The sequence below is a fragment of the Protopterus annectens genome, chromosome 2.part2 (genome assembly GCF_019279795.1).
Source record: "Protopterus annectens isolate FY-2018-M chromosome 2.part2, PAN1.0, whole genome shotgun sequence".
In the NCBI taxonomy this organism is placed as follows: domain Eukaryota; kingdom Metazoa; phylum Chordata; order Ceratodontiformes; family Protopteridae; genus Protopterus; species Protopterus annectens.
The window spans coordinates 533,692,509-533,717,713 of record NC_056730.1 but is presented as its reverse complement, the minus strand read 5'-3'; the positions used below and the strand labels follow the sequence as shown (position 1 = coordinate 533,717,713).

Below are 25,205 nucleotides of genomic sequence, written 5' to 3'. Positions count from 1 at the left end.
ATGTAGATCTTCTGTTCATAGCATATTTCAGGCTGGTCCCCTCAGTTCTTCTCACATTATGGATATAATCATTCTGGTAGGAAGTTATACATTTAAAGCCTGTATGGCCTGAGGTCCAAATGCATGTTTTCTTATTGTAACTGCTAAAAATGCAAAATAAAGAAATACTGAAGTACATAGAGAAGGATATAAAAAAAAACATGAAATCCTTTGGTTTATAGTTATACAAAAACAATAACTGCTCCACCCAAGAAAAAAATACAGGACTAACAATGTTTTCGAATTCAGAGTGTTTGCCAAGTTAAAAAAAGAGAGTCTCAGTAAACTCTTAAGATAGAAATGTCCTGATTTTACTGCCAATCATGAGCGGACAGGTGATCCGCCTGTGCCAACCCCTAACCGGGAAAAGCTGAAAGAAGAAGAGTAATTGTACCTCTTGGAGGACGGAGCAGCTGTAGATGACTTGAAAGTATATGATTATTCAAGTACAGTTCTTTTTGATGCCAGAGCAAATGAGATGAACATTTATTTATTTTACATTTGTTTACCGGGAAATTCCGACTGGACGCAGGTCGTTTTTCAGAGGATGCCCAGGGAGAAAAGCTCCACATCATGTACTTGATAAGTAGAGATGCAAAGTTGCAGCAATAGTAAACAACATTACAGGTTGTTGGCTTTAATACAATAACAAGATATTGATTATCAACAGTATATACAGTAAATGTTGCAAGTTAAGATAGTTTCTTGTTGTTTATAATATTAGTAACAAAGTTGTCAGACAAGATTTTAAAGTATGTAAAGACAACTAGCTATTTCTGGCTGTGGTTAGTAGTGGTGGTAGTATAGTTGGGTTAAGAGTCTAGGTGGGGGGGGTAAGGGGGGGTGTTAGTCTGGATTAGAAAAAGGACAAAGCCAGTGCAAATTTAAGTGGAATTTGAGCGCAGTCTTGAAAAGGCTGCTGGAAGGTAGAATAGCTATAGAGGGTGGAAGATTGTTCCAAACTTTAGATATGGTACATGAAAATATGGCTTCTCCTGCTGGGTTTTTGGGTTTGATAACAGTGAGTTGATTTTTGTTGCTTGATCTTAGGGGCCTAGTGGAGTGATAGGGTTGGAGAAGGGTTTGAAGGGAAGGGATGTTATGGGGGTGGTTAAAAAGTTTATGAGCGAGGGTGAGTTGATTAAAGTGAAGGAGTTGTGGGAGTTAGCCAGTTTAGTTCTTTAAGGGAGCTACAGTGATGGCTGTGGTAGGAGGTTCCAATGGCAAATTTAGCAATTTTGTTGTAACAAGCATCTAGCTTGTGTAGGTCTGTCTGTCTAAGGTTGGTAAGTATGGGGGGTGCATAGAGTAGGTGGAGATTAGCTGGGAATTGGCTATGGAGATTCTAGCCGCCTGAATAACTGCCACCAGAAAAGCACATCTCCAGTGCACTAATGGTCAACCCTGTAAAGTGTGATCACAAAAGTGCAGTCACTGTGCATCTTATGCTTACACTGAGGCTGTGATATCTCTGAAAATTCTTCGTACTCCAAGGTACGGAGTTCCCAGACGTATGTAACAAAATTGTGCAGCCCCCTGAAAAAATACTCCTAAAGTTTTTAAAGCAAGGTGTGATGTGTACTTCAGCAGTTGCAGTTTTGTGTTCACACTTTAGTGTTTATCACTGCTGGGTTGCATTTTTATTATGGAGTCATTATGAACACGTACTTGATGAACACCCTCCTCCTCCCCCAGAGAAAACATTTTTTCTTTCTTTTTGGTCCCCCTATTCTACTCTTTAATACCTCACTCCTTTCAGGTGACATTCATCCCAACGCAGGCCCCCTCTCCAACCCCACTTCTACTAATCAATCCTCTCAATCTAACTCTTATCACCTAAACTCTCCCTCCAAGCACCTAACCTTCTTCTCTCTTAATATTCGCAGCATTCTTAAGAAAATCAGTGATTTTCATGCACTGATGGAAAAATGCTGTCCTGATGTAATAGCTTTCACAGCTACAATATACTTCACCTTGACAGACCTAATATGAAAGGTGGAGGAGTTGCCATAATATGCTCTCATCACCTCAACCTGTATCCAATATCCAACCCACCCCCTCTGTTTCACCCTGCTGAACTTCTAACCATGAACTGCAAACTTAATGATTACAAAACCCTAACAACAGCTTCAGTATATATTCCCCCTGATGACAATATTCCATTATTAGAACACATTCTGTCCTGGTTTACTCACAACATACCCAATAAAACCACTCTGCTAGGTGATTTCAACATCAATTGGCTATCCCTTACCTCCAGCTCTCCCAATTCTAGCATCAACCTTTATGGCTTCTCCCTACTCGTCACCACCCCCACCCACTTTAACAAACCATCTAACACTAGCTGTGTCATAGAATGGATCCTTGTTTCCAATCCTGACTCTTATCACCACCCAAAATCTTTTAGTGACCACTCTCCTATCTTTATACAAAGATTCACCCCCCCCCACCCACCAGCCAAGGCCACACAAACTTAGACTGTCGCAGCCTCTCAAACTTTTGCCCTGGTACATTTAATGGTTTACTATCAAAATTTTGAAAACATTTTTGTGAGTAATTACTTGTTTGAAAAACATTATTGAAATTAACAAAAGTGACCAATCAAAATATCAATCATCAAATTGTTGAAATTTTTTGAACTTACCTTAACATCTGGTGACATTCAACACACATTTTGCAACCCCCATGTGCAGGACTGCACCCAACCCCCCCACACACACCCTGCTACTTATATATTACAACTCCGAGATCGCACTACAGTGAGGAAAAGGTCAAAGTTCCCGATCCCCACCATAGTGCGATCTCCAATCAATATGTAGATCTCAAAAAAGTGAATGCGCACTAGCATTCGCTATTGCGAGTTCAACATTTTCGAATCAGCATTATGAAACTTTGATGAGCTGACTTTCGACAATCAAAGTTCGCATAACGGCATTCGACATTTTGATAGTAAGCCACATTTATCACTTTGATCCAAACAGGTTTATCTCTGCCCTAAAAAGCTGCAGTTGGGAACTTGTCAAGCACCTGCTGCTAGAAGAAGCCGTTCTGTCCTTTAACTCCACCTTACTAAACATACTCAACTGTCATGCCCCCCCCCCCCCCGAACCATTAGAATGAAATCAAAATATGCACCCTGGCTAAGTAAAGAATCCAGATCCCTACTCAGTCTGGGAACAATATCGTAAAAGCAAATCCCATATAACTAAACAAACCTTCTTAGAACTCTGAAATAAAGCAAAAAACTAGTAAAATTAGACAAAAGCAACTACTATTACAATATACAGAATAATCATCGAAATAACCCTCAAAAATTCTTGGCAGCAGTTAACAATATATTGCATCCTGGAAAAACAACTACTCCCACCCCAACAACTCCATGAACTTAGCCTCCCAACTTAATACTTACTTCACAGGATCAGTTCAACAACTTGCAATGACCCAGACCAGCTTCAAACACACCCTTCCTACCCCAAACCACAACAGTTTACACCTTACCAAAAGCAACAACCAGTTTACACTAAACCGAGTCTTCACTAACACCATCAAAAAAACTACTAAATAAACTTAAGCCCACTACCTTAGCTGCCAACAATCTCCCTGCTGACTTTCTGCAAATTGGATCAGTAGCAATCGCATATCCTGTATCCATACTTATAAACAGGTCATTATCTGAAGTTACATCTCCACCATCTGGAAAATCTCCCACATCTTACCTTTACACAAAGGAGGCAACTCCACCGAACTAACAAACTATTGCCTGATTGCGGTTCTATCCCCTCTCTCAAAAATGCTGGAAAGGGTCGTACACATCCAACTTATGGACTGTCTCCTTACACACAAGCTCCTATCTAATACCCAACATGCTTTTTGCCCCTCTCACATCACCAGCACAGCCCTACTGTCCTTTATTAACACAGTTAACCACCATAGAAACAATGGTCAATTTGTATCAGCCATATTCCTGGACCTGTCCAAGGCCTTTGACATGGTCAACCAGTCCAGACTCATTTATGTCCCTTCCTCCCTTAGTCTCAGTGACCCCACTATCACCTGGTTCCAAAGTTACCTAGCAGAACGTCAACAGGCTGTCCTCTGGCAACAAGATCTTTCACCCCTTTGCCCTGTCACCTTAGGAGGTTCCCCAAGGCTCTATCCTTGATCCTCTTCTTTTTTCTCTTGTTATCAACCAGCTCCACACGGCTGCACCCCAGGCCTCAGTGGCTCAGTACACTGATGATACTATCCTGATTTGCTCAGCTTCCTCCCTCAAAGACCTCAATACCATTACTCAAGATTCCTTCTTATTCGCTGAATCCTGGTTCACTAGTTCCCAACTTATTCTAAATCCCAACAAAACAAAACTTCTCTTCTACCCAAGCAGATATACCTTCCCATGCACAACCTTCAGTATCCTCTCTTAAAATAAAAGTATTATCACCCCAAAAAAACATACCAAATTACTAGGAATGAAAATTGACAGTAACCTGAAATTTGATATTCACATTGCCGAGTCCATTAAAAAAGTTCACAAAATACTAGGTCGCCTTTATACAAACAACAGATTTCTGACAAATAACACAAAAGCCACCATTGCTAGAACCCACCTCCACTCAACTCTCCTGTATGCCTCCCCAATCTTAACCAACCTCCATAAGACAGATCTAGCCAAACATGAAGCCTGTTACAATGAAATCTCCATGTTTGCCATTAATGCCTGATACAAGTCACATCACTGCTTATCACTTAAGCAGCTCAAGTGGCTTGAACTCCCTCTAGTTCTTCTCTTTAATCAACTTACCTTCACCCACAAAATACTCTGTCAATCAGAAAAAAAAAACCTGCGCTCAAAGATGATATTCAGCCACATTCCTCCTCAAGACCCTTGCGCTCCAGCAACAAACTACTTCTACACACCGCTAAAGCTAACAATTCAGCAGGTGAAGTCACTTTTCTCCAACTACATCTCCAAACACTGGAATAATCTACCTAACTCACTAGTAACTAACTGCTCAACACTTCAATTTAAAAAATTTCTAAAGCGCACCTTACTAACACCTGGCTCTGCACCTGCAACTCCCCTGGATAACCTAGTCCTCCTTTTCACTCTATTGTCATTACTCTTAATCTTACTCTACTAGCATGACCTACCACAAGTGGTAGTTTCATTTTAACTGTACGTAATCATTTGGCTGTATCCACTAAATGTAAATAACCATTTTTATGTAAATTACTGTTGCTCTACTTATTGTGTCTGAAATCACTGTCTTGTATGTATTTGCTTCTTGCTTGGCTGTATTTGTTTCTAGTGTATGTATTTGTTACTCCTGGAGCTTTTCTCCCCAGGCCTCCACTGAAAAAAAGGACCTGCAACCAGTCGGACTTTCCCAGTAAACAAATGTAAAATAAAATAAATAAAATTTAATAGCACACTCTCCTCCATAAACTGCTCCTTCCTATCGTACCTTCCTCTAGATGATGCATTACTACAATTCAGCAACATTTTTCTAAACATACTAAACTCTTTCACTCCTCTGCAAAAAATGACAGTTAAATCTCTCTGCTCACCATGGTTATCTCAATTCACTTGCTCTCTCATGTAGAAAAGAGACAATGCCTGGAAATTCTGGACTAAGACAAATTCCCCCATCCACCTTCAAACCTGTAAAGACCTCCATAACCTTACCACAAAAATTGTCATTAATTGCAAGAAAATCTTTTACCTACAACCTCAAACACAACCCATCGTAGTAACCCCCAAAATTTCTGGAACACTATTAATCAAATCCTTCACCCAAGTAACCCCACAGCACCTAACCCCAGTCCTAATAACACCCCTCAAGAAACTGCCACTTACTCCTACTTTATCAAAGCAATCAGTAAACTTATAGAGCATTGTAACTCCTCTAACCCCACTGACTCCCCCAACCCTTCCAAATAAAAGTAACACTTTCTCTCTGAAACCTGTTCCCACTAGCTACATCAAAAACCTCCTACTTAAGCTTAAGTCATGCTCTCCATCTGTGGACAACCTGCCTTCACTCTACCTTAAGCCTACCCTGTTTCCATTCTTATAAAGCACTCAGTATGTGAATCCACTGGACCCTGACTCTGGAAACTATTCTCTACTATACCTATCTAAAAAGTTGGTCACTCCACCGAACTGTCTAACTACTGGCCCATAGTAGTACTGTCCCCCCCTCTTCTCCAAAATACTCAGAAAATGTGTACACAAGCAACTCATGGACTACTTACTACAAGAAAACCTACTCACTACCCCTCAACATGGATTCCTTGATAAACACAGCATTACTACTGCCCTCATCTCTTTTACTCATTCTGTCTGTCTAGCCAGAGACAATAGCAAGCTCAGCTCTTGCCTCTTTTTAGACCTCTCCAAAGTATTCAATACTGTATCACACCCCCTGCTCCTTTCCAAAGTCTCCAACTTCAGTCTTTCCAGCACTTCCATCTCCTAGTTTTCTAGCGCTCTCTCCAACAGACAGTAATCTGTTAAATGGCTCTCATCACCATCTCCCTTTCTCCATATCAAGATGGAAGTTCCTCAAGGGTCAATTCTCGGTCCCTTATTGTTTAACATCTTCACCAGTAACCTCCACATGTCCTGCTCTTCCTCTTCTCTCATACAATATGCCAATGATTCAACAATCATCTCCAACTCTGACTTCCTCATTGACCTGCACACACTTACCCAAAATTCCTTCAGCTCAATCGAAAACTGTCTCACTAATAACAAACTCATCCTAAATCCCCCCCAAAAAACAAGCTTCTTTTATTCCTTACCAAATCTCTCACACATCTTAAACCTACCTTCTGCATTACCTCACTAAGTGATACTGTCATAAATGTGGAAACTCACATCAAACTTGTTAGCGTCACCATCGATGATCAACTGAAATTTGACTTGCATGTCCACCACTGCCTAAAGAAAACACACAAAAAACTTGGCCTACTTTACAGAAATAAAAAAATTCTCTCAAAACACTATAGAATCTCTCTTGTCTATGCCTACCTTCTCTACAGCTCACAAATATTAACTAACCTACAGTCGTCCCTACTAACTAAACTCGAATCCACTTACAACAAAGTAGCTAGGTTCTTAGAAAACTCAACCTCAAACTCACATCACTGTCACTCACTCAAACTGCTAAATTGGCTTGAATTATCCCACCAACTACTACTCTCTCCACTTGCTGTCATTCAGTCCATCCTCAAGAAATCATCTGCCTGACCAGCCATCTCCTCACTCATCTCTCCTTATACACCCTTTAGAACCCTTAGGAGCTCAGCTCATCTCTCTGTATACACCCTCTAGAAACCTTAGGAGCTCAGACCAACAACTCTTGGAAAGATATAAGCCCAAAAGATCAGTAGGCCAAAATCTATATAGTTACACTCCTGCCCTAGCATGGAACAAACTTCCCATGCCCATTTGAGATATACCTCATGCACATGAATTCAGAAAAGCACTAAAAGACTACCTGCTAAATGCCTGGACATGTCACTGTAAAAAACTCAGTTTAAACTTTCCTCCCTAAATAACTCCCCTCTCTCAGACCTCTCCTACTGCTACCTTTAACTACTCTTCAGTTGGCTGTCTCACCCCGACTCTGTCACTGACTTATCTTGTACTAACTGCTCGCTCAACTCCCTCACCTAACCTGATGTCTGACTCTTTTTCCACCCTGACCTTGAAAATTATGTCATATCAGCTTGTTCATTACACTCTGTATTAGTGCAACTGTTTCCCCAAAGATTATCTTTTATTTCTCCCTGGTTTCGTGTGCATTTACCTTAGTTTTCACATCTGTGTAACCATTTGAGTACTACTACTTTTTTAATATTGTTCTCATTAATGATATTTTTATAACCTTTATTGTGTACTTCTGTGGAACTTTTCTCCCCAAGCTCCTGCTGAAACATGGCTCTAGCTTAGTTGAACTGTACCAGTCAACAAATGTCAAATAAAATAAATAAATAAACCAACCCTATTAATATCATGATGTCTCTAACTGTCCTCACAGATGTGACTGTTGGTTTTATCAGCTTGCAGTGCTACGATCTAAATTTGAGTAGCACCTTTGTGCTGAAGGGCCAGTCAAGAATTCTCCCAAGGCAAAAGGAAGCAGGTCCTGTGTGGCACCTTAGTCAGAATATCCAGATAGAGAGAGGAGTTGTGAATAATCCAAAACAGTTTGGGGGGGGTTGGAAGGCCAAGCGCACTTATTCAGTGAATGCTTGTCTCTCTGCAAAGCACATTGCATAGTGGCCCTGAGAAGGCCTGAAACCCATAAAGAATAAGTGAAATACTCCTTTTATATGATGGAGGCTGGACATAGCAGTCCTGACTATCATTTTCCATGTTAGGGTTGAGATGGGAAGGGAATGCTTTAGTCATACTAGTCAGCATCAGTGGTCCAACAAGTAACACGCGCACATTTGTGCAGAAGGCTGTGGGTCCTATTCCTGCACCAGGTAGATTGATAGCTGACACTGCAGTGCAGTATAAGAGGGTGCTGTACTCCTGAGTGTGCCATCATTCAGATGAGACATTAAACTGAGGCTCCATCTGCTTGAGTGGGTAGAAGTTCAGGTAGATGTAAAAGATCCCACTGCACCTATTGAAAAGAGGAAGGAAAGTTCCTTGAAGTCCTGGCCAAATTTCCCCTAGTAGTACAAATTCCAGCTTGGGTATTCCCTGAAGAGAGCCACTAGCATAATGAAACAACCCAGTCAACAAAGAATTAATTAATTAATTAATTAATTAATTAATTAATTAATTAATGGATGGATGGATGGATGGATGGATGGATGGGATGGCCCAGAAACCTGTCCACATGAAGCAAGAATTAATTAATTAATTAATTAATTAATTAATTAATTAATTAATTAAATTAATTGATTGATTGATTGATTGATGGGTGGATGGATGGGATGGCCCAGAAACCTGTCCACATGAAGCAATATGATTGCATTAAATACTAGTATGAGGGAGAGAGAGAGGTTTGATTTGTTGTATACCATAGAGCAATATATTCCAATGTTTGTGGGATGTTGACTAAACAAGCCAAGACAGAGAGAAGAATTGTTGGAGGTTTGACATAATGGTTAAATTTCCCCCCAAAAGAGTGGACACAGTGGTGAGAGAACTGGTTACTCAGATAGATAGTAATCTGAACTTTGACCACCATGTGTCCATGGTGGTGAGGAAGTACTTCTGTGTGGCTCAGCTTATAAGTAAGTACATGGCATCAAGATGTAAGGATGTCATTGTACCACTGTAGTCCACCCTCATCAGACCAATAATCAAGTACAGTGCACCCTTTTGCCTGTACCTCGCCAGGTACCTGCAACAGCTGGAGTGTTCTCAGGGGTTTCTCACCAAAAATACAGGGGATAACCAACAAGTCATATGTGGAACTGTTAAAAGCTGTATCAGTGTATTCAGTTTCCTACCAGTTGGTGATCTGTGCCTGAACTACAAGGCAGTATCTGACCTAGCCCAGATGGAAATATTTGCAAAATTAATTGCATGAGGGCTACCCTCTCCAAAGATATAAACCTGCTCTCTGACATGAATAGATCATTATGGAGAGACAGATATGTGTCTCAGAGATTGCCTCTCCTCTAGAATAAGCTTCCTATTCACTTGTAGCAGAACCCTTCACTAACTATCTTCAAGCACAATCTGGACCAAAGGTTGAAGAATTGCAAATTCACTCCTGGGGTGGCACCTGTGTCTCTTATGGACAGAGGCAGTCTGTAAAAATTGTCAAAATCTCTCTTGCTAACCCTTATCTTTCCCCCTAGGATAGAAATTGGGTAAAATCTGGGTAAAACTGGCTAGACCTGTAAGGGCTCTTGAGCTGTTAGTCTAGTCATTTCCTATGAACTTATGAGAGAGAGAGAGAAATGTAAAATAAAATGGGAAATTTAAAACATGCTGGTGATGACAGTATGGTAGAAAAGTTTTAACGAATTATGTTATTTATGTGAATAATAAGGCTTTTTCTACTGTGATGTGTCCCTATAGCAGATTAAATTGCCGTCTTCATTTGTGGAAAAAGTGAGTGTCTCTTGCACTCTCACCTCCATAGGTGAGCCATTGTCCCACTAAAGTGCACATTCAGTCATGTTTCACACCATGTTGCTGTATTTTAGATTATAATTTTATTATCACTTTGAAGTGTCATTGTAATGCTTTGAAGGTACATTGTATTTGTAACGCCACCTTGCCTTTGTCTTTGATGAGGGGTTCCACTAGTAACAGGTCTGCTGTCGGAAGTAGCAGTGCTGCTTTTGACTTTGTGGGTCCCATCTATGAGCCAGTTGGCCACCCATCTGACTAGATAGGGATTAACACCAAATTGTGTTAGCTTTTCGATGATGCCCGAGTAGGGGATTGTGTCAAAGGCCTTGGCTAGGTCAAGGTGAGCTGTATGTATTGACTTTCCCTCATCCAGGGCTTTGATGACAGTCTCAAAGAAGTCAACCAGGTTCAATAGGCAAGATATTCACCTGACGAATCCGAATTGAGTGGGGTCAAATGCTTGGAGGTTGCCTATGTCCTTGTTTATGAGATCCATAATAATACGTCCATGGCTTTACAAATCAGACTTGTCAAGCTAATGGAGCAATAGTTTCCCAGGTCAGTAGTGGCGCCACCTTTGTGCAATGGGATGACAGTGGCGGTTCTCCACTCTGCTGGAATGAAGCCTATAATTTGGCTGTGGGTGCTCAATGGCAAAGTTAGTTCTTGCTGGAGATGGTGCAGAATACAGCCTGGGATACTGTCAGGTCCCATGGAGGCTGTGTTCTTTGCTGTGGATAGGGCCTTTAACATGATCTACGGAGATGTGAGGTGTGGGACAAGTATCGGGGATATCGACTGGGCCTTTTGGGGGGTGATAAGGGGGTGAAGTTTGTGCTGAACCTATCATCTAGCAGGTTGGCTAAGTCAGCAGGATCAGTGTAAGTAGTACCATTAAGTACTTGCTCGGAACAAACTTAGGCTTTGCCATGGAGGTTCTTAAGGTAACTGAAGAAGGACTTACTTCTCTTTGTTTTGGAGGCTAGTTTAAACTCATAATTCGCTTTGGAGGTTTTCACTAGTGATCTAATTTGCTTGTTGAAGCGGAGGAGGGAAATTTTCCGATTTGGAATTTGTTCCTTTTTACCCTTGGACAACAGTTTTTCCTTTTGTTGTAAAGCCTGTTGATAGAGGATAGCCACCAAACAGGTTTGTGTTTCCTTGAGGAGCAGACTTTAGTTCTGTTGGATAAGGCTGAGTCCAGGCAGTTGTACAGGTGCTTGTATACTGCACTGGTGTAATTTTCAGCATAGTTGTCTGCATCATCTGAGGGAGGCGGTGGTGTGAAGCTGCTGATGCCCTCCCTTAGGAGGTTGTAGTCAGCTTTTGAGAAGTGTTTTAGCTTGTTTATGGCTGGGGAGGGATTGGGTGGGATAGAAACTTCGAATGAGACAGACCGATGATCTGATCTCACCAGGGAAGAACATACTATTGAGGCATGAATTCTGGTATGCTGTCATTCTTGCCAAGTACAGGGCTGCATAATAACAAGTCAGGTGCTGTAACACCAGTAATCTGTCTGCTGGAGGGGCTGCACTATGTGCAGTCTGCTGATCAAAGGGAAGGCTTTAAGGAGGTGATGGGATGACACTAAGTGTGTTCACACATACAGTACATACATACATACTTATATACATACAAATGTTTCAAGCATGGGCATTAATGCCCTTCTAGTTTGCCAATATACCAAAAGACTTGTTCCGATAATAAATGTTCAGGCTGTTCTTAAAAATATCTAAACTAGTACTTACTTAATGTATTTGGTAGTGTGTTCCAAGCATCAGACTCTCTGTCAGAGAACCAGTTAGTACACTTCTCATTCCTATAGAATATTCTACATAGGTTATCTGATAATTCTCTAGTATTTTTTGATAACCCCAAACATTCCCAGAGGTAGTTGTCCCTAAATATCTGTAAGAGACACTGTACAAGTTCAGATATTTTAGTCTTTCATAATAACTTAGATTTTCACATCCATGGATGCCCTTAGTATATTTCTGCTGCATTCTTTCCAGTTTATTCATGCTTGTTTTCCTATAGGTTTTCCATATTGTTATTCCATACTCAAGTTTAGGTCTAATGTAACTAACAAACAATGACTTCATTATGTTTGATTTCCTAGACTTTATAAATATTTTTATGCAACCTATAGTACTGTAACTATCATTAACCAACTGGTTGATATGATTAGAAAAACTCGAAACTGAATCTACCCATATACCCAGGTCCTTAAATGAGTCTACAGTTTCAATCATTGCGTGCTGTATTAAATATTCACCTTTCAGTTTGTCTCCCAAATCTCATATGCTTAGTTTTTCATGTATTTTATCAACATGTTATGCTCCTGTGCCCAAATGGTCAATTTAGTCAAATTATTTTGCAAGCACGCATTATCTGTGACACTTGTAATCAGTATACCCAATTTTAGGTATATAGACTGTCGAACACCTCAGATGAAAAAGTAAGGTCTGAAAGATACAATCTAAACAAGTAAGGGCCTAGTACAGAGCCCTGTGGGACACCTTGACTGTAACCAAGGATTTCACCTGTCCAGTTGGTGTGTGATACTTACCATGTCCTATTTGTAAGTCATGCAGCTATCCAGCTTATTAACAGTATATTGATACCTAGTTGTACTAATTTATCGATCAGTGTTTTGTGTATGACCCTGTCAAATGCTGAAGTTAAATCTATATAAATCACATCACAGCACAATTTTTCATTCTTAGCTGTTATTGTATTGTTATAGAACATTGTTACAGCTGGTAATAGATCTATTTCCCACATAGGCATGCTGATATATGGTTTCAAGTCCCAACCTATCCAGTTCTGACAATAACTTATCCAGTATTACCCTCTCCATTATTTTTCCACAGCATGAAAGTGGACTTAAGGGTCTGTATGATTCTGGGTTTGTCCTACTCCCCTTTCCCTTAAAGACAGGTTTAGTAAGTGCATGTCTCCAATCTTGAGGAATCGCCCCATATTTATATGACCTAGTGAATAATAGATATAATGGTACCGTAAGTTCTTGCTGAAGTGTTGTCAGGTCATTGTTACTTATTCCGTCTCCTCCCTGCACTTTGTTTGGATGCAGTTTGCACAGTTCTTTTTCAATATAATCTAATTTGATTCCAGTATTTGGGGTTACCTGGATGTCACTAGGATAACTTACCACCCCTTTTGTGGAGCCAAACTGTTTTGCGTAAGATTTTGTAAATATATCTATAATCTGTTGTGTCTGAGAATAAATTTTAGAATCTGCACACAGTTTATCAATTTGTGCATCTTTACTCCTTCCACATCTTATGCATCTGTAAACAAGTTTCCTATTATGCTCAATATCTTTATATAAATTTTCTTCAAATTGTTCTTGACTTGTCTAACACTGTGCTTAATCTGTTTGTCCAGCTTATTTCAGTTTTCAAAGTTGTAGTTCAACCTCTCTCCCATTTCTTGTACTTTTTGTCTCTCACCTTAATCAGATATCTTGTTCTTATGGAAATATAACCCCCTGATGCTGCGTGCTTAGATCCTGATGTTAAACTTTTTTTTACTTTTTGCACTCAAACAATTTCTTTTTCAAAACTGTCCACATTCCATCTGCAGTTTTTCCACTGTACACCTCACTCCAGTTAGTTTTATAGTAACTGTTTAAGTAAAGTGCCTAATACACAGGCACTGACAGCAGCCCATACAGTTTTAAAAAGGAGAGATGTTGGGGAATGAGTTTGGGATATTACTTTTTCCTGGGTTTAATATTTCATTGATGGAGGACGAGAACCCCAGTAAATTTTGGCACTCCATATCTTCTCTACTTAACCCTGGAAGAAATGGAGAGCACACCCTATCACCTGATACCCCTCTATCACAAATAGCCAAAAACTTTAACAAACATTTCATAAAATCAATTTCAGACCTACTAACTAACACCCCTAATGCTGGACCCCCCCACCCTTCAACCTATTCAAACACTGACCCCAGGCCATCAACTACTTCTAACCCTGTCATTACTAGCCACCATACTCAAAAAAATATCATACAAACCCCATTCTCATTTCAGCCCATACCCACTGACACCATTAAGAAACTGTTACAAAAACTAAAACCCTGCTCTACTTCAGCTGACAACCCCCCCCCCCCCCCCCATACAAACTGGCTGCTAACTCAGTTGCCTACCCGATCAGTATCCTTATAAATAGGTTTTTATCTGAATCAGAAGTACCTACCATATGGAAACAATCTCACATCACCCCCATCCACAAAGGAGGCAACTCTTTTGTCCATCAAATTTCCGTCCTATGTCCATCCTGTCACCCATATCCAAAATTCTCAAGAGAGGTATCCATCAGCAGGTAATGCAATATCTATTGCAAAACAATCTTTTAACCAAAACCCAACATGGCTTCCAACCTAGGCACAACACAGCTACAGCCCTATTATCTTTTACTGACACCGTGAACAAGGCCAGAGATGCAGGATGCTATACAGCTTCAGTATTCCTTGATTTCTCCAAGGCCTTTGACACAGTGTCTCACCCCTTACTTTTGAAGACACTGTTTAACGTAGGCTTCTCACATAACACAGTAAAATTGTTTCAGAGCTACCTCAAGGATCATAAACAAGCAGTGAAATGGTCCAACAAACTCTCATCCTTTCTTCACAACCCTACTGGAGTCCCCCAAGGCTCCATCCTAGGACCCTTACTCTTCAACATTTTCACAACCTTCACACTGCCTCTCACCCTGGGATACTCATTCAGTATGCTGATGATTCCAACATAATCTGCACTGCTCAATCACTACCAGAACTACTCTCAAAAACTCAACAGTCCTTTACAGCATTCGAATCCTGGCTAAGAAATACCCAACTCTTTCTTAATCCAAAGAAGACAAAACTAGTACTCTTTCATCCCAAAAACACCTCCCTTGTCAGTGATCATTTCAACATTCTTGCATCTGACAACACTGCCTTAGAAATAGTGCAAGAAACCAAACTTCTAGGTGTTATAATTGACAATAAACTTTAATTTCACCCCATATACATCAAAATATAAAGAAAAATCATCAAAAACTGGGACTCTTATATAAAAATAAACATTTTTTTTACTGCAGCAACCAAAACTACCCTTGCAAAAAAATTTTTACTTCCCTCTCTTCTGTATGGTACCCCTATCTTAACTAACTTACAAAATTCTACCCTAAGCAAGTTGGAACAAAATTATACCCTAAGCAAGTTGGAACAGTGCTACAACAAAGTTTGCCTCAAACTCTAAATATCACACACCACTGTAAACCACTCCTAGAATTAAACTGGCTTGAACTACCCAACCAACTTGCCTTTATTCAGCTATCCACCTTGCACAACCTTATTTTCAAGCCTACTGCCTGCCTGCTCTAGCCAATCTAGTGGCACCTTACACACCAAATAGATCTCTAGGTTCAGAAGACAAAAATGTCTTGGTTATCTCAAAACCTACAAGAAAGCCTGGTCACTCTCTGTATTCATACTCTGTCTCTATACATTGGAATTCACTACCTTTATCTACCAGGTTTATACCTGGCCTAATCCATTTCAAAGCCTCTTTTAAAAAATCATCTCAAAAATACATGGCTCTGCTCCTGCATAAAGCCTGCCTAATGCTCAGGTCTTCCTCTTCTCTCACATTTCAATCCTTCACAGACGGCAAGATCCTAAAGCTCTTCTAACTCCTCCTCTGCTTCTACACCATATCCTTAAGCTGCTACTCAGGCTTTATTGCTTCTGTTCTGCTTAACTCTCTCTCGCTATATGTCTGCATCACTAACTTTCTGGCTGCTATTTCTACATCATGTATGCTGAGAGTGACTATTATCGTCTGTAATGTTTTAACTGTATAGAGCTGTTTAGATGTGTAGTAATGTATTGCAACATCTTGTAGCAGTTTGTTCTTTCAACTTATTTTTGTGTAGTATTTCTAATGTAATCTTTATTGTATTGGATTATACTGTATTTGTATTGTACTGTATATGGAGCTTTTCTCCCCGCGCCTCTGCTGAAAACGGGTTCTGTAGACCCAGTCAGACCACTCCGGTAAATAAATAAATAATAAATTGTTTCCTCTCACAGATTTAACTTTTCTTTGTGAGGTTGTGGAGTTTTTTGAAGTGCTGTAAATTTTGTGGATACTGTACATTTTTTGCCATTATTTCCAGGCTTTGTCTCTGTTGTACACAAGGCTTTTAGTATTGTAGGAAAGCCAGGGAGCACACTCTGTCTTTACTCTTTTTCTGTCTTAAGTGATGCATAGGTATTTGGGATGCTCAAGAATGTAGTGTTGAATTTCTGTACTGCCTTGTCCAGTGAAATGGTTTTCAGAATAGACCAATCAAGTATCTTGAGGTGGGTAAGAAGGTTTCAGAGTTGAAATTAGAAAGATTGCTGGTAATTATATGTGGAAGCTCTTTGGTATGGTGGGTACTATAAAGGCTAATGTTGAGTGATGGCCACTGAGAAAGTCTGATATGATTCCAGAAGAAATATATTTAGTATGATCAGAGACCATATTTCAGTCCAGAGTGGAACCAGCATTTTTACTTTTGTATGTGGGAAAGGTCATTTGTGTGAAGCCACGGATGTTAATGCTAGTAGTTGAGAAGTTTGATATGAGCTTTTGCCAGTTCATGTTGAGATTGCCTAATATTTTTTTCTGTTTTATTTTGTTTTGTTCAAAATATTGTCAGATATATTATTTCCTGGAGGAAATTGTATGGCAATAATGGATATTTTTTGTGTGTATTTAATCTTAGGTAAAGCAGTATAGATAGCACTTCTTCATTGTAAGAGGATTTCATTGAGATGGTTTAGGCACCTTGAGACAGTACCATCTGGGTGCCTCCCTGTTCAAAGCATAACCCCTTGGAAAGATGTTCCGGGGCACACACAGGATACATTAGGGGGATTACATTTTTCAGCTTAACTGAAAATTCCACACAGTTAACTGGATTGGATCACTAACACCACACACCTGACAAGGTCAAGTGGTATAAAAAATTAGTATGATGATGATGAGACAAAACTGTAAAATGTAAAATTATTCTAGTCTGTAAATATTGAATATTTATTTATATTTTGTTAGCTTTCTTAGCCCTCCTGGGCAAGACCTGTTTTCATATGAAATTGGGAAGAAAGACTCCTATATAACAGGTAAATCTGGAAGAAAAATAATGATTTGTGGGTTTTATTAATTAGCAAGCAGATACTATATGCAGCTAGAAAACGTATTATGTAAATAATGACAAGAAAAAAAGAAAGAAACATAATAGATAACATTATTTGGCTACAGATTTCTTGCACAGCAATTAGTAGTGGCTAACATATCACTGACTGTTATGCAGGCAATAACATTGCTGAGGACACTAAGCCTGTCTTATTAGTTAGCACAAAGCTTGTAAGGCCAAGTATTTTGAAAGCAGAAATGTTTGCACATTTGTGTAGTATAAGAGGTGGTTGTAATGCTTATTTTCATGATATATTGGGTTTAATGTCAGGTTTGTGCTACCAGAATACAGGTATGTACTGTTGGTTGGAAAAGTAATGAATCAACTAGAGGGGCAGGGCTGGTATGTGTAAGACAGCAGTTAGTGCTAAATGTGTTTAGGTAATATATTTAATGTCTTTATGTTTTTTTCTTCTCTAGGTCTATCTTCCTAATGCTCGCCTGTCCTGCCTGCGTGTTGTCCTTGAGTACCTGTACACTGGCCACTTTGCACCTAAATGTGATCTAGACACTATGCAGCTTCTTATCTTGGCAAATCAGTTATGTTTACCTCGACTTGTTGCCCTCACAGGTGAGTGATTTGATTAGCTTTTTAGGTTACCAGTTGGGAAGAGACATTGTAAAAGGTGTTGCTAAAGTTTATTACTCATTACTATTCATTGAACATCCCTAGAAGTCTGTCACTCACTTGAACTACAGTAATAATGCTTTTTAGCAACGTCAAATGCCAGTTCAGTTCCACTGACCACAGCAACCTCCATCAAATATATATATACGAGTCAATCTGTCTTTGAAGAATGGATCCAAGGCTGCAGACATTGACTGTTTTGTCTCCAGCCATAGTACAGTATCATTAAGTGGTGCCACTGTCATATACTTAATTCTGTAAGAAGATATTTGAAACACAAAGATTTACTTCCTTTCCCTTTACTCACTGGCTTTAATAGAATCTGTAAAATCCACCAACCAACTTAAGTACCAGGTTGAGGACCCACTGAGAGACTACCAGGCAAGAGGCATAGTGGTATAACCTAATGGATTCAGAGACAGGGCCTAGGACTGTACATCTGGCTGTGCTTTAACGTTGGCCATGCTTTAGTGTCCTCAGAACATTACCCTGACTCTGTCCTCCAGCAAAAACCTGTTCTGTCAACTTGATGTTTTCAAATTTTCAGGAAATTGAGCTGAGGGGTAGTCTTTTCCTATGTGTTCTACGGTGGGAAGAAAAGATTGGCCTAAGTATCTGTCACTGCCATTCCTCCTGCTCCGTAAAAGGTACCCTTGAAAGTGATAGTTGTCTGTAGGAATAGGAACCTAGCCTAGTTCCTCAGTACTAGCCTTCTCATCTTGGTTTGCTTTGTGAGGTGTTTTGTTAGTGATGTTTGAGACTTTCTGTAAGACTGCCTTCTTTTTGTCCATGTTACTGATATTTGAGACTTTTTGTAATGGTGACTCCTTTTTGTCCATGTGTGTGTTTTTTCTTGATGTTCATCATATGGATCACTGTTGCTGTAGCTATCACCCTTTGGGAACTTAGCATTAGGAGGCCCAACTTTCAAAGCTTTGCATGCTCTCAGCCTGGCAGATGTTTGCTTCTTTGATGCATCAGGACATTATCAATATGAGTGACATTTGCACACTGTTTTTATTTCTTTTTTGACGAATCACATTTTGTATCGCACATGAAATTGCATTGTCAGTATGATGTTTCAGCTTATTTTTCCAGAGCTGGAAGATAAGTATCCATTTGGTAAAACTCTTTTTTTTTCTTCCCTTGTAGTTGTGTATAGTTCATAGGTTCATAGGTAGGTACTAGGCTATCGGCCCTAGGGCCCATACAAGCCTAGCCAAAAAATGTACCCTAGCTTTTGCCACCCAAGAAAATAATTTTCCTATGCCCCTGTTGAGCAGAGCCACAGAAGTGATCCCCGGGGTGAATTTCCCATTTCCCATCCAATCATCAAGATTTTTCTTGGAGTGCTAATGAGGAGCTCTGTTTGACATAGATAGGTAGTCTGTTCCAGAGTATGGGAAGTGTCTGGGGCAGGAATCTATCCCTCCAGCATGTTCTGTTTATTGTGTTGACAAGGTTAAGGTCCCTAGAGCGTGTAGCTCGGAGGGATTGGGATTTCTTTAAGTGGAGCATGTCCAACAGCTCTGGGTTTGACATAGCTTTGTATGTTAGACAGAGATTGCCACTGAGTAGGCGATATGCGATGGAGTAAAGCTGTAGTTTTTTGAGACGGTCTGCATAGGGCATCTGTTTGAGGCCAGTAATCCTCTTTGTGAGGTATTTCTGTGGTCTTTCCAGTTGTTGTAGATGTCTTGTGAGGTACATACCAAAAGGGGCGTTGTACTCTATAATGGGTCTAATGAGTGATGAGTAGAGGGGAACAATGACCTCTTTTTTCTGGATGAGAATCCTTTTGTGATGAGATGAGCCACGTAGAAGGATTTCCTGACCACTGTGGTGATGTGATTATCAAAGGAGAGACTACTGTCCACCTGTGTCCCAAGGTCTCTTATCACATTTTTGGCATTAAGTAGACTTCCAGCTATGTGGTAGTTCATGGGTACAGAGTTTTTACCAAAGGGGATGACAATACACTTTTTGGCATTGAGCTTCAGGCCATGGCTTTGACACCGGGAATCTGTCTCAGTGAGGCCCTTTTGTAGTTTGTCCACATCGTTAGGAGTTTCGATTATGGCTCCTAGTTTGCAGTCATCTGCAAACTTTGTCAGTCAAAGACCTTCTGTGTTGGCCTGCACTTCAGAGAAGTAGGTACCAAACAGGAGAGGACCCAGGACTGAACCCTGTGGTACTCCACTTGTCACTGGTCTGATGTCGGATTTGGAATCCGCTACTTTCACAGTGGGGGTTCTGTCCATGAGTCAGTTGGCAACCCATCTTGTGACATAGGGATTTATACCTAGTTTAGTGAGCTTATCTATAATTCCAGAGTGGGGGGTGGTGTTGAAAGCCTTGGCGAGATCTAGATAAGCTGTGTGAACCATTTTACCATCATCTATGGCTTTGGTGACTGCTTCAAAGAAGTCAATCAGGTTTAGGAGACATGATCTGCCTTTTACAAATCCAAACTGAGTAGGGTCCAGAGTTTGGAGATTACCAATGTCTTTGTTTATGAGTTCCATGATGATACGTTCCATGGCCTTGCAGACCAGGCTCGTCAGGCTAATGGGGCGGTAGTTCCCAGGGTCCGTCGTGGCTCCCCCTTTGTGGAGTGGGATAACTGTCGCTGTGCACCACTCAGTGGGTACAAAGCCTGAGGTGAGGCTATGATTGAACATGGTACTTTGGTAGGGTGCCAGTTCATTCTGTAGTTCGTGTAGAACGCAGCCTGGGATATTGTCAGGTCCCATGGATGCTGTGTTCTTGGCTTTGGAGAGTGTGTTTTTTACCTGTGCAGCCTTGATTATAGGAACTTTGCATTCTTCCGGTATAGAGATGGGCCCTCTAGGGGGTGAGAGGGGGGTAAAGTTAGCACTGAACCTATCTGCTAGGATGTTGGCAATATCAGTTGGTTCTGTATATTTAGTGCCATTATGCTGTAACTCGGAGCAGATCTGAGTGTTCCCATTTAGATTCTTGACACAGCTATAGAATGCTTTGTGGTTGTCTTTAGAGTCAGTGGCAATTTTGTTTTCGTAACTAGCTTTGGAGGATTTTATGAGGGATCTCAACTTCTTACTGAGGTTGACCAGGGAGTTCCTCCAGTCATAGGATTTTACTTTTTTTTGCAACAGTTTCTTTCTTCTGTTGTGGAGTTTGTTTATGGCAGAGGACCACCAGATTGGCTTCCTTTTTTTTTGGAGGATAACATCTTGGTTCTGTTAGGGATAGCATGATCCATGCACTCGTGTAAGTGCTTATAAAGTGCATTTGTGTAGGATTCGGCAGTCATACCTCTATTGTCCGTCTGCATGGGTGTCATGAAGTTTGCCACTTCTGTCTTAAGAAGTGTGAAGTTGGCTTTTGAGAAGTTTTTTACGATGGTTTCCCTAATTGGGGCTGGGGGTGGGATGTGGATATCTAGGCTGATTAGCTTGTGGTCGGATCTGACCAATGAGGAACTGACCTCTGGTGTGGAACACTGGTTTCCCATGTTGGTGATGACCAGGTCTAGGATATTGCTGCCCCTGGTGGGGGTGTGAATAAGTTGATCCAAGGCGTTGGAATTTATGAATTCTAGAAAACGTTGAGCAAAAGAGTTGGTACATGAGTAGTTTTCACAGTTAATGGTGGGGTAGTTGAAATTACCCATTATTAGAGTGTTGGGTTGTACCCTAATACTGTCCAGTGTATCAAGAAATGAGTAGTGTGAATCCTGGGGCATGGTGGGGGGTCTGTAGAAAGCTACAGTTTAGATTGCGGTCTTGCCCAGAGTTAGTTGCACTTGGATAATCTCGGATGCATTATGCTGTGCAACTAGCCTGGAAGTGTGGATATCCTTAATGAATATGGACACGCCTCCGCCTTTAGTGCTTCTTTCTGGGTTAGGTGGCCGAAAGGTGTGGTATGAATTGAAGCCTGGTAATGCAGGGGTGCTCTCTGGTGCTTTGAACCAGGTCTCTGTCACTGCACAGATGTCAATGTTGTCCATTTTAAGGAGTGCCTCGAGTGAGTGCATTTTGAGGTTTAGACTTCTAGCATTGAGTAGCATTACCCTCAGATTTTGCTTGCTTGTACCGGTTACGGTGGTGAATTTGTCATTTGAACCTTGCCTAAAAAAGACACTATAGGGGAGGCAAGAGTTTTAGCCAGTATCCGGAATCCTAAGTGCGACAGGTGCAGGCCATCCCTGGCAAAGCATCGTGGACTGTCGATCATGTCGTCCCAGGCAGACAGATACTGGATCCCCTTAGAATGACACCAGAAGCTTAGCCAATTGTTGAAGTCAATCATTTTGTCCTTGTACTGTGGTATCATTCTGGGTGATGGCAGAATGCTACTCAGGGTTAGGGTCATACCTGCCTGGGATACAAGATCGGAGAGCTCCTCCATGTCTCTTTTCATGTAGTCCAGGGAGGTACGTCTCAGGTCATTCACACCAGCATGGACAATGACAGTGTCATATTTGTACTTATTGTGGAGTGACCTGAGTGCTTGTGGGTTAAGGACTGATGCCCAGCATACTTTTATGGTAGGTCCATCCAGGAAAGAGTAATAAGTGTGCTTGTGGTATGTAGATATCTCATACAGATTTACCAGGCTGTGTGTGTATTTTGCTTGGGTCCCAGTCACTTTGTTATTACCTGTTGATATAAAGGTTGTCTGGTGAATGAAACAAGTTGTTCAGAATTGTTTAGACAAGAAAAGGCTTTGAGGTTTTGTCCTGGCAGACATCCATTTCATCAAGTGCTTATCAGTTGAAAATCTCAGATGTCCCATCCAAGAAGAAGAAATAACTGGGAAGATCGCCTTAGAAAATGAACAATGGGGGGGGACAGGGGATTATGTTTCAGCCCCCATAGATCTTGAGGGATTCGTAGCTGAAGAAGTGATTTTACAGCCCCACCCTCATTGCCTTTACGCTGATACCTCTGGGAATGCCCCTCTGGTGGCTGCCTTGCTGGTGGTGCACAGCTCATCCATCGAAGCTATTACCTCTGCAGTTTGGTCTGGATGCCTCACAGTGGGGGGCCTAAGTTCAGTGCCTGTTTTGTAATTACTAATGGAGAGAACAGTTTGTTCTTTCTTCTTATGTCCAAGCCTCAGATTTTGTCATCCCCTTTAAATCAAGGACCCAGACATCCATGTCTCAAGTATCTGGCTGTACAAGCTCCCTGCGTTTGTGTGCCTCACAGGCAGTAGGTGAGACACCCACCCCCCCTTCCAGGTTTCCACACAGGACTTTTATAAGCTGGTTAAGTACTTCATGGCCTTTATACAAAGCTTGCAGTCCAAACCAAACCCATCATCAATGTTAGGCTCCCACTTCAGAAGAAGAAAAAGGAGCATTCCTCCTCAAGAGAGCAGGGCTTCTCAGATTCAGAGGAGGAGGAGGAGAACACTTAGCTTACACTTCCTAGGTGTCTTTGTCTGTATGCTATAATACTGATGTCAAGGACATTGTGTGTCTGCACCTATCATAGTACCATAGTACATCTCATTTGGTGATAGCTTGTAGAGAGTAAAGGATGACTTCAAATTGGAAGCAAAAGTTTGTTTGTTTGTGTCTTTCGGCTTTTCCCGGTTAGGGGTCGCCACAGTGGAACTCCGGTCCGCTAATGATTGGCAGTTGATTTTTACATACCAGCTTGCCAGGCCTGATGCACAACCTTCAACGAAGGTACGCCCATTCACACATGTCACCACGCAGAAGACGCTCTAGCTGAGAATCGAACCGGACAGCGTCTTATTGTGAGGCGACAACGCTACCGCAGCACCACCACCTCAAAAAAGAAAACCTTCCTGGATGGAATCACAGACAAGCCAAAACCCCAGGACAGGAAGTGTTCTCAAAGACCATCTGAGATTAGATGTCCTGAAGCATGTCACCATTCTTCCAGTTTTCATGTCCTGTAGAATGCTTTTCTAGTGCTATCCCTACAACTGGATTACCAGACCCTTGCTTCTAGACAGCTAGACCAGCTCTACAGAGTCTGCGATTCCTGCAAATATCTAATGGAGAGCCCCACTGCAAATATCTAATGGAGAACCCCACTGCAGATCCAGCAGTGGTATCTCTGAATCCTGAGAAAGTATCTAGCTACTGTTTGTAACAGGCTTCCCACTGACTAGGATAGTAGAATCTTAAACTGCTTTGGAAAGAATGTCTCTATGGCAGCAGCTCTGGCCTTCAGAACTGTTAACTGTCGCAGTGATATGTTAGAATATCAAGGAGGAAGCAAGAAAAAATATCCCATAGTTCTCAGAGGACAAAGTTCTTGGAATTAACCCAAGTTATTGCTCTGATGGGGTAAATCCGCCATTAAGTGTGACTGTGATGCCATGGAAGTAAGATCCAAGGCTACTGCTATGGGGTCACTTAAGAGACATGCCTAGCTGAAAATACATCTCCTGCCAGAGAATGTCTGTGTGCTGATTCCAGTTTGCACAAGAATATGCTTTTTAGAACCCCCCCCCCCACTCGAGAAATATTCAAGAACGTAGAGGAAAACAGGAAAACTATACAGTCTGCTAAGTAATTGTTTCATCCCCTATCTCAGAGTGCAGTAGGAATTATTCATCCAAGAGATGGTCCTTTTACCATCACTATAGTAAACTTCAGCAGGTAAAGGTTAAGTGCATATGAGCCACTTTGTAGCATAGAGGAGTAAAGTCCTGACTACAACCCAGCCAACCTGGGTTCATTCAGTGGCTCATGTGACTGATGGAGAGGCACAGAAGAGATGGACCTGCCCATTCAAGGTGGGAGCATGCTTGTTGATACGCTTCCTAAGGGGGAGGCATGTTGAAAAGCAGTGAGTTGCCCTCAGACATAATCAATGAGCGGGATAGAGTGCGAAAGGGAGTGATTAAAAAAAGCCTTCCTGGATGGAATCACAGACAAGCCGAGCCCCCAAGACATCCTCAGGATCCATGAGCAACCCCAGCAAAAATGGAGTAAGTGTGGTGGGGTTAGAGAGTAGCTACTAGACACAGCATGGATATTGGGTACTGGGGACATTTTCTGTTATTTTTTTTTTTTAGCTGTACATAGCAGTTGCATCCAAATGGGAATAACTTGTTTCTAAAACAAACATTGTTTAGCACCTTCTGAAATCCTGAAGGAGTGAAAAGGGGTGACAGTCATGTTACAACAAAACTTTGAA

General features: G+C 41.1%; 1 protein-coding gene across 1 annotated transcript in view; it reads left to right on the top strand.

Annotated features, from left to right (window-relative positions):
• The window catches only part of LOC122795967 (rho-related BTB domain-containing protein 2-like), a 1,395,721-nt gene that overhangs the window by 1,267,653 nt on the left and 102,863 nt on the right, over nt 1-25,205 (top strand). Inside the window, exon 7 of the mRNA XM_044064449.1 lies at nt 17,829-17,979. Within this exon, the coding sequence (XP_043920384.1) occupies nt 17,829-17,979 (151 nt within the window). The remainder of the gene's footprint in view (nt 1-17,828; nt 17,980-25,205) is intronic.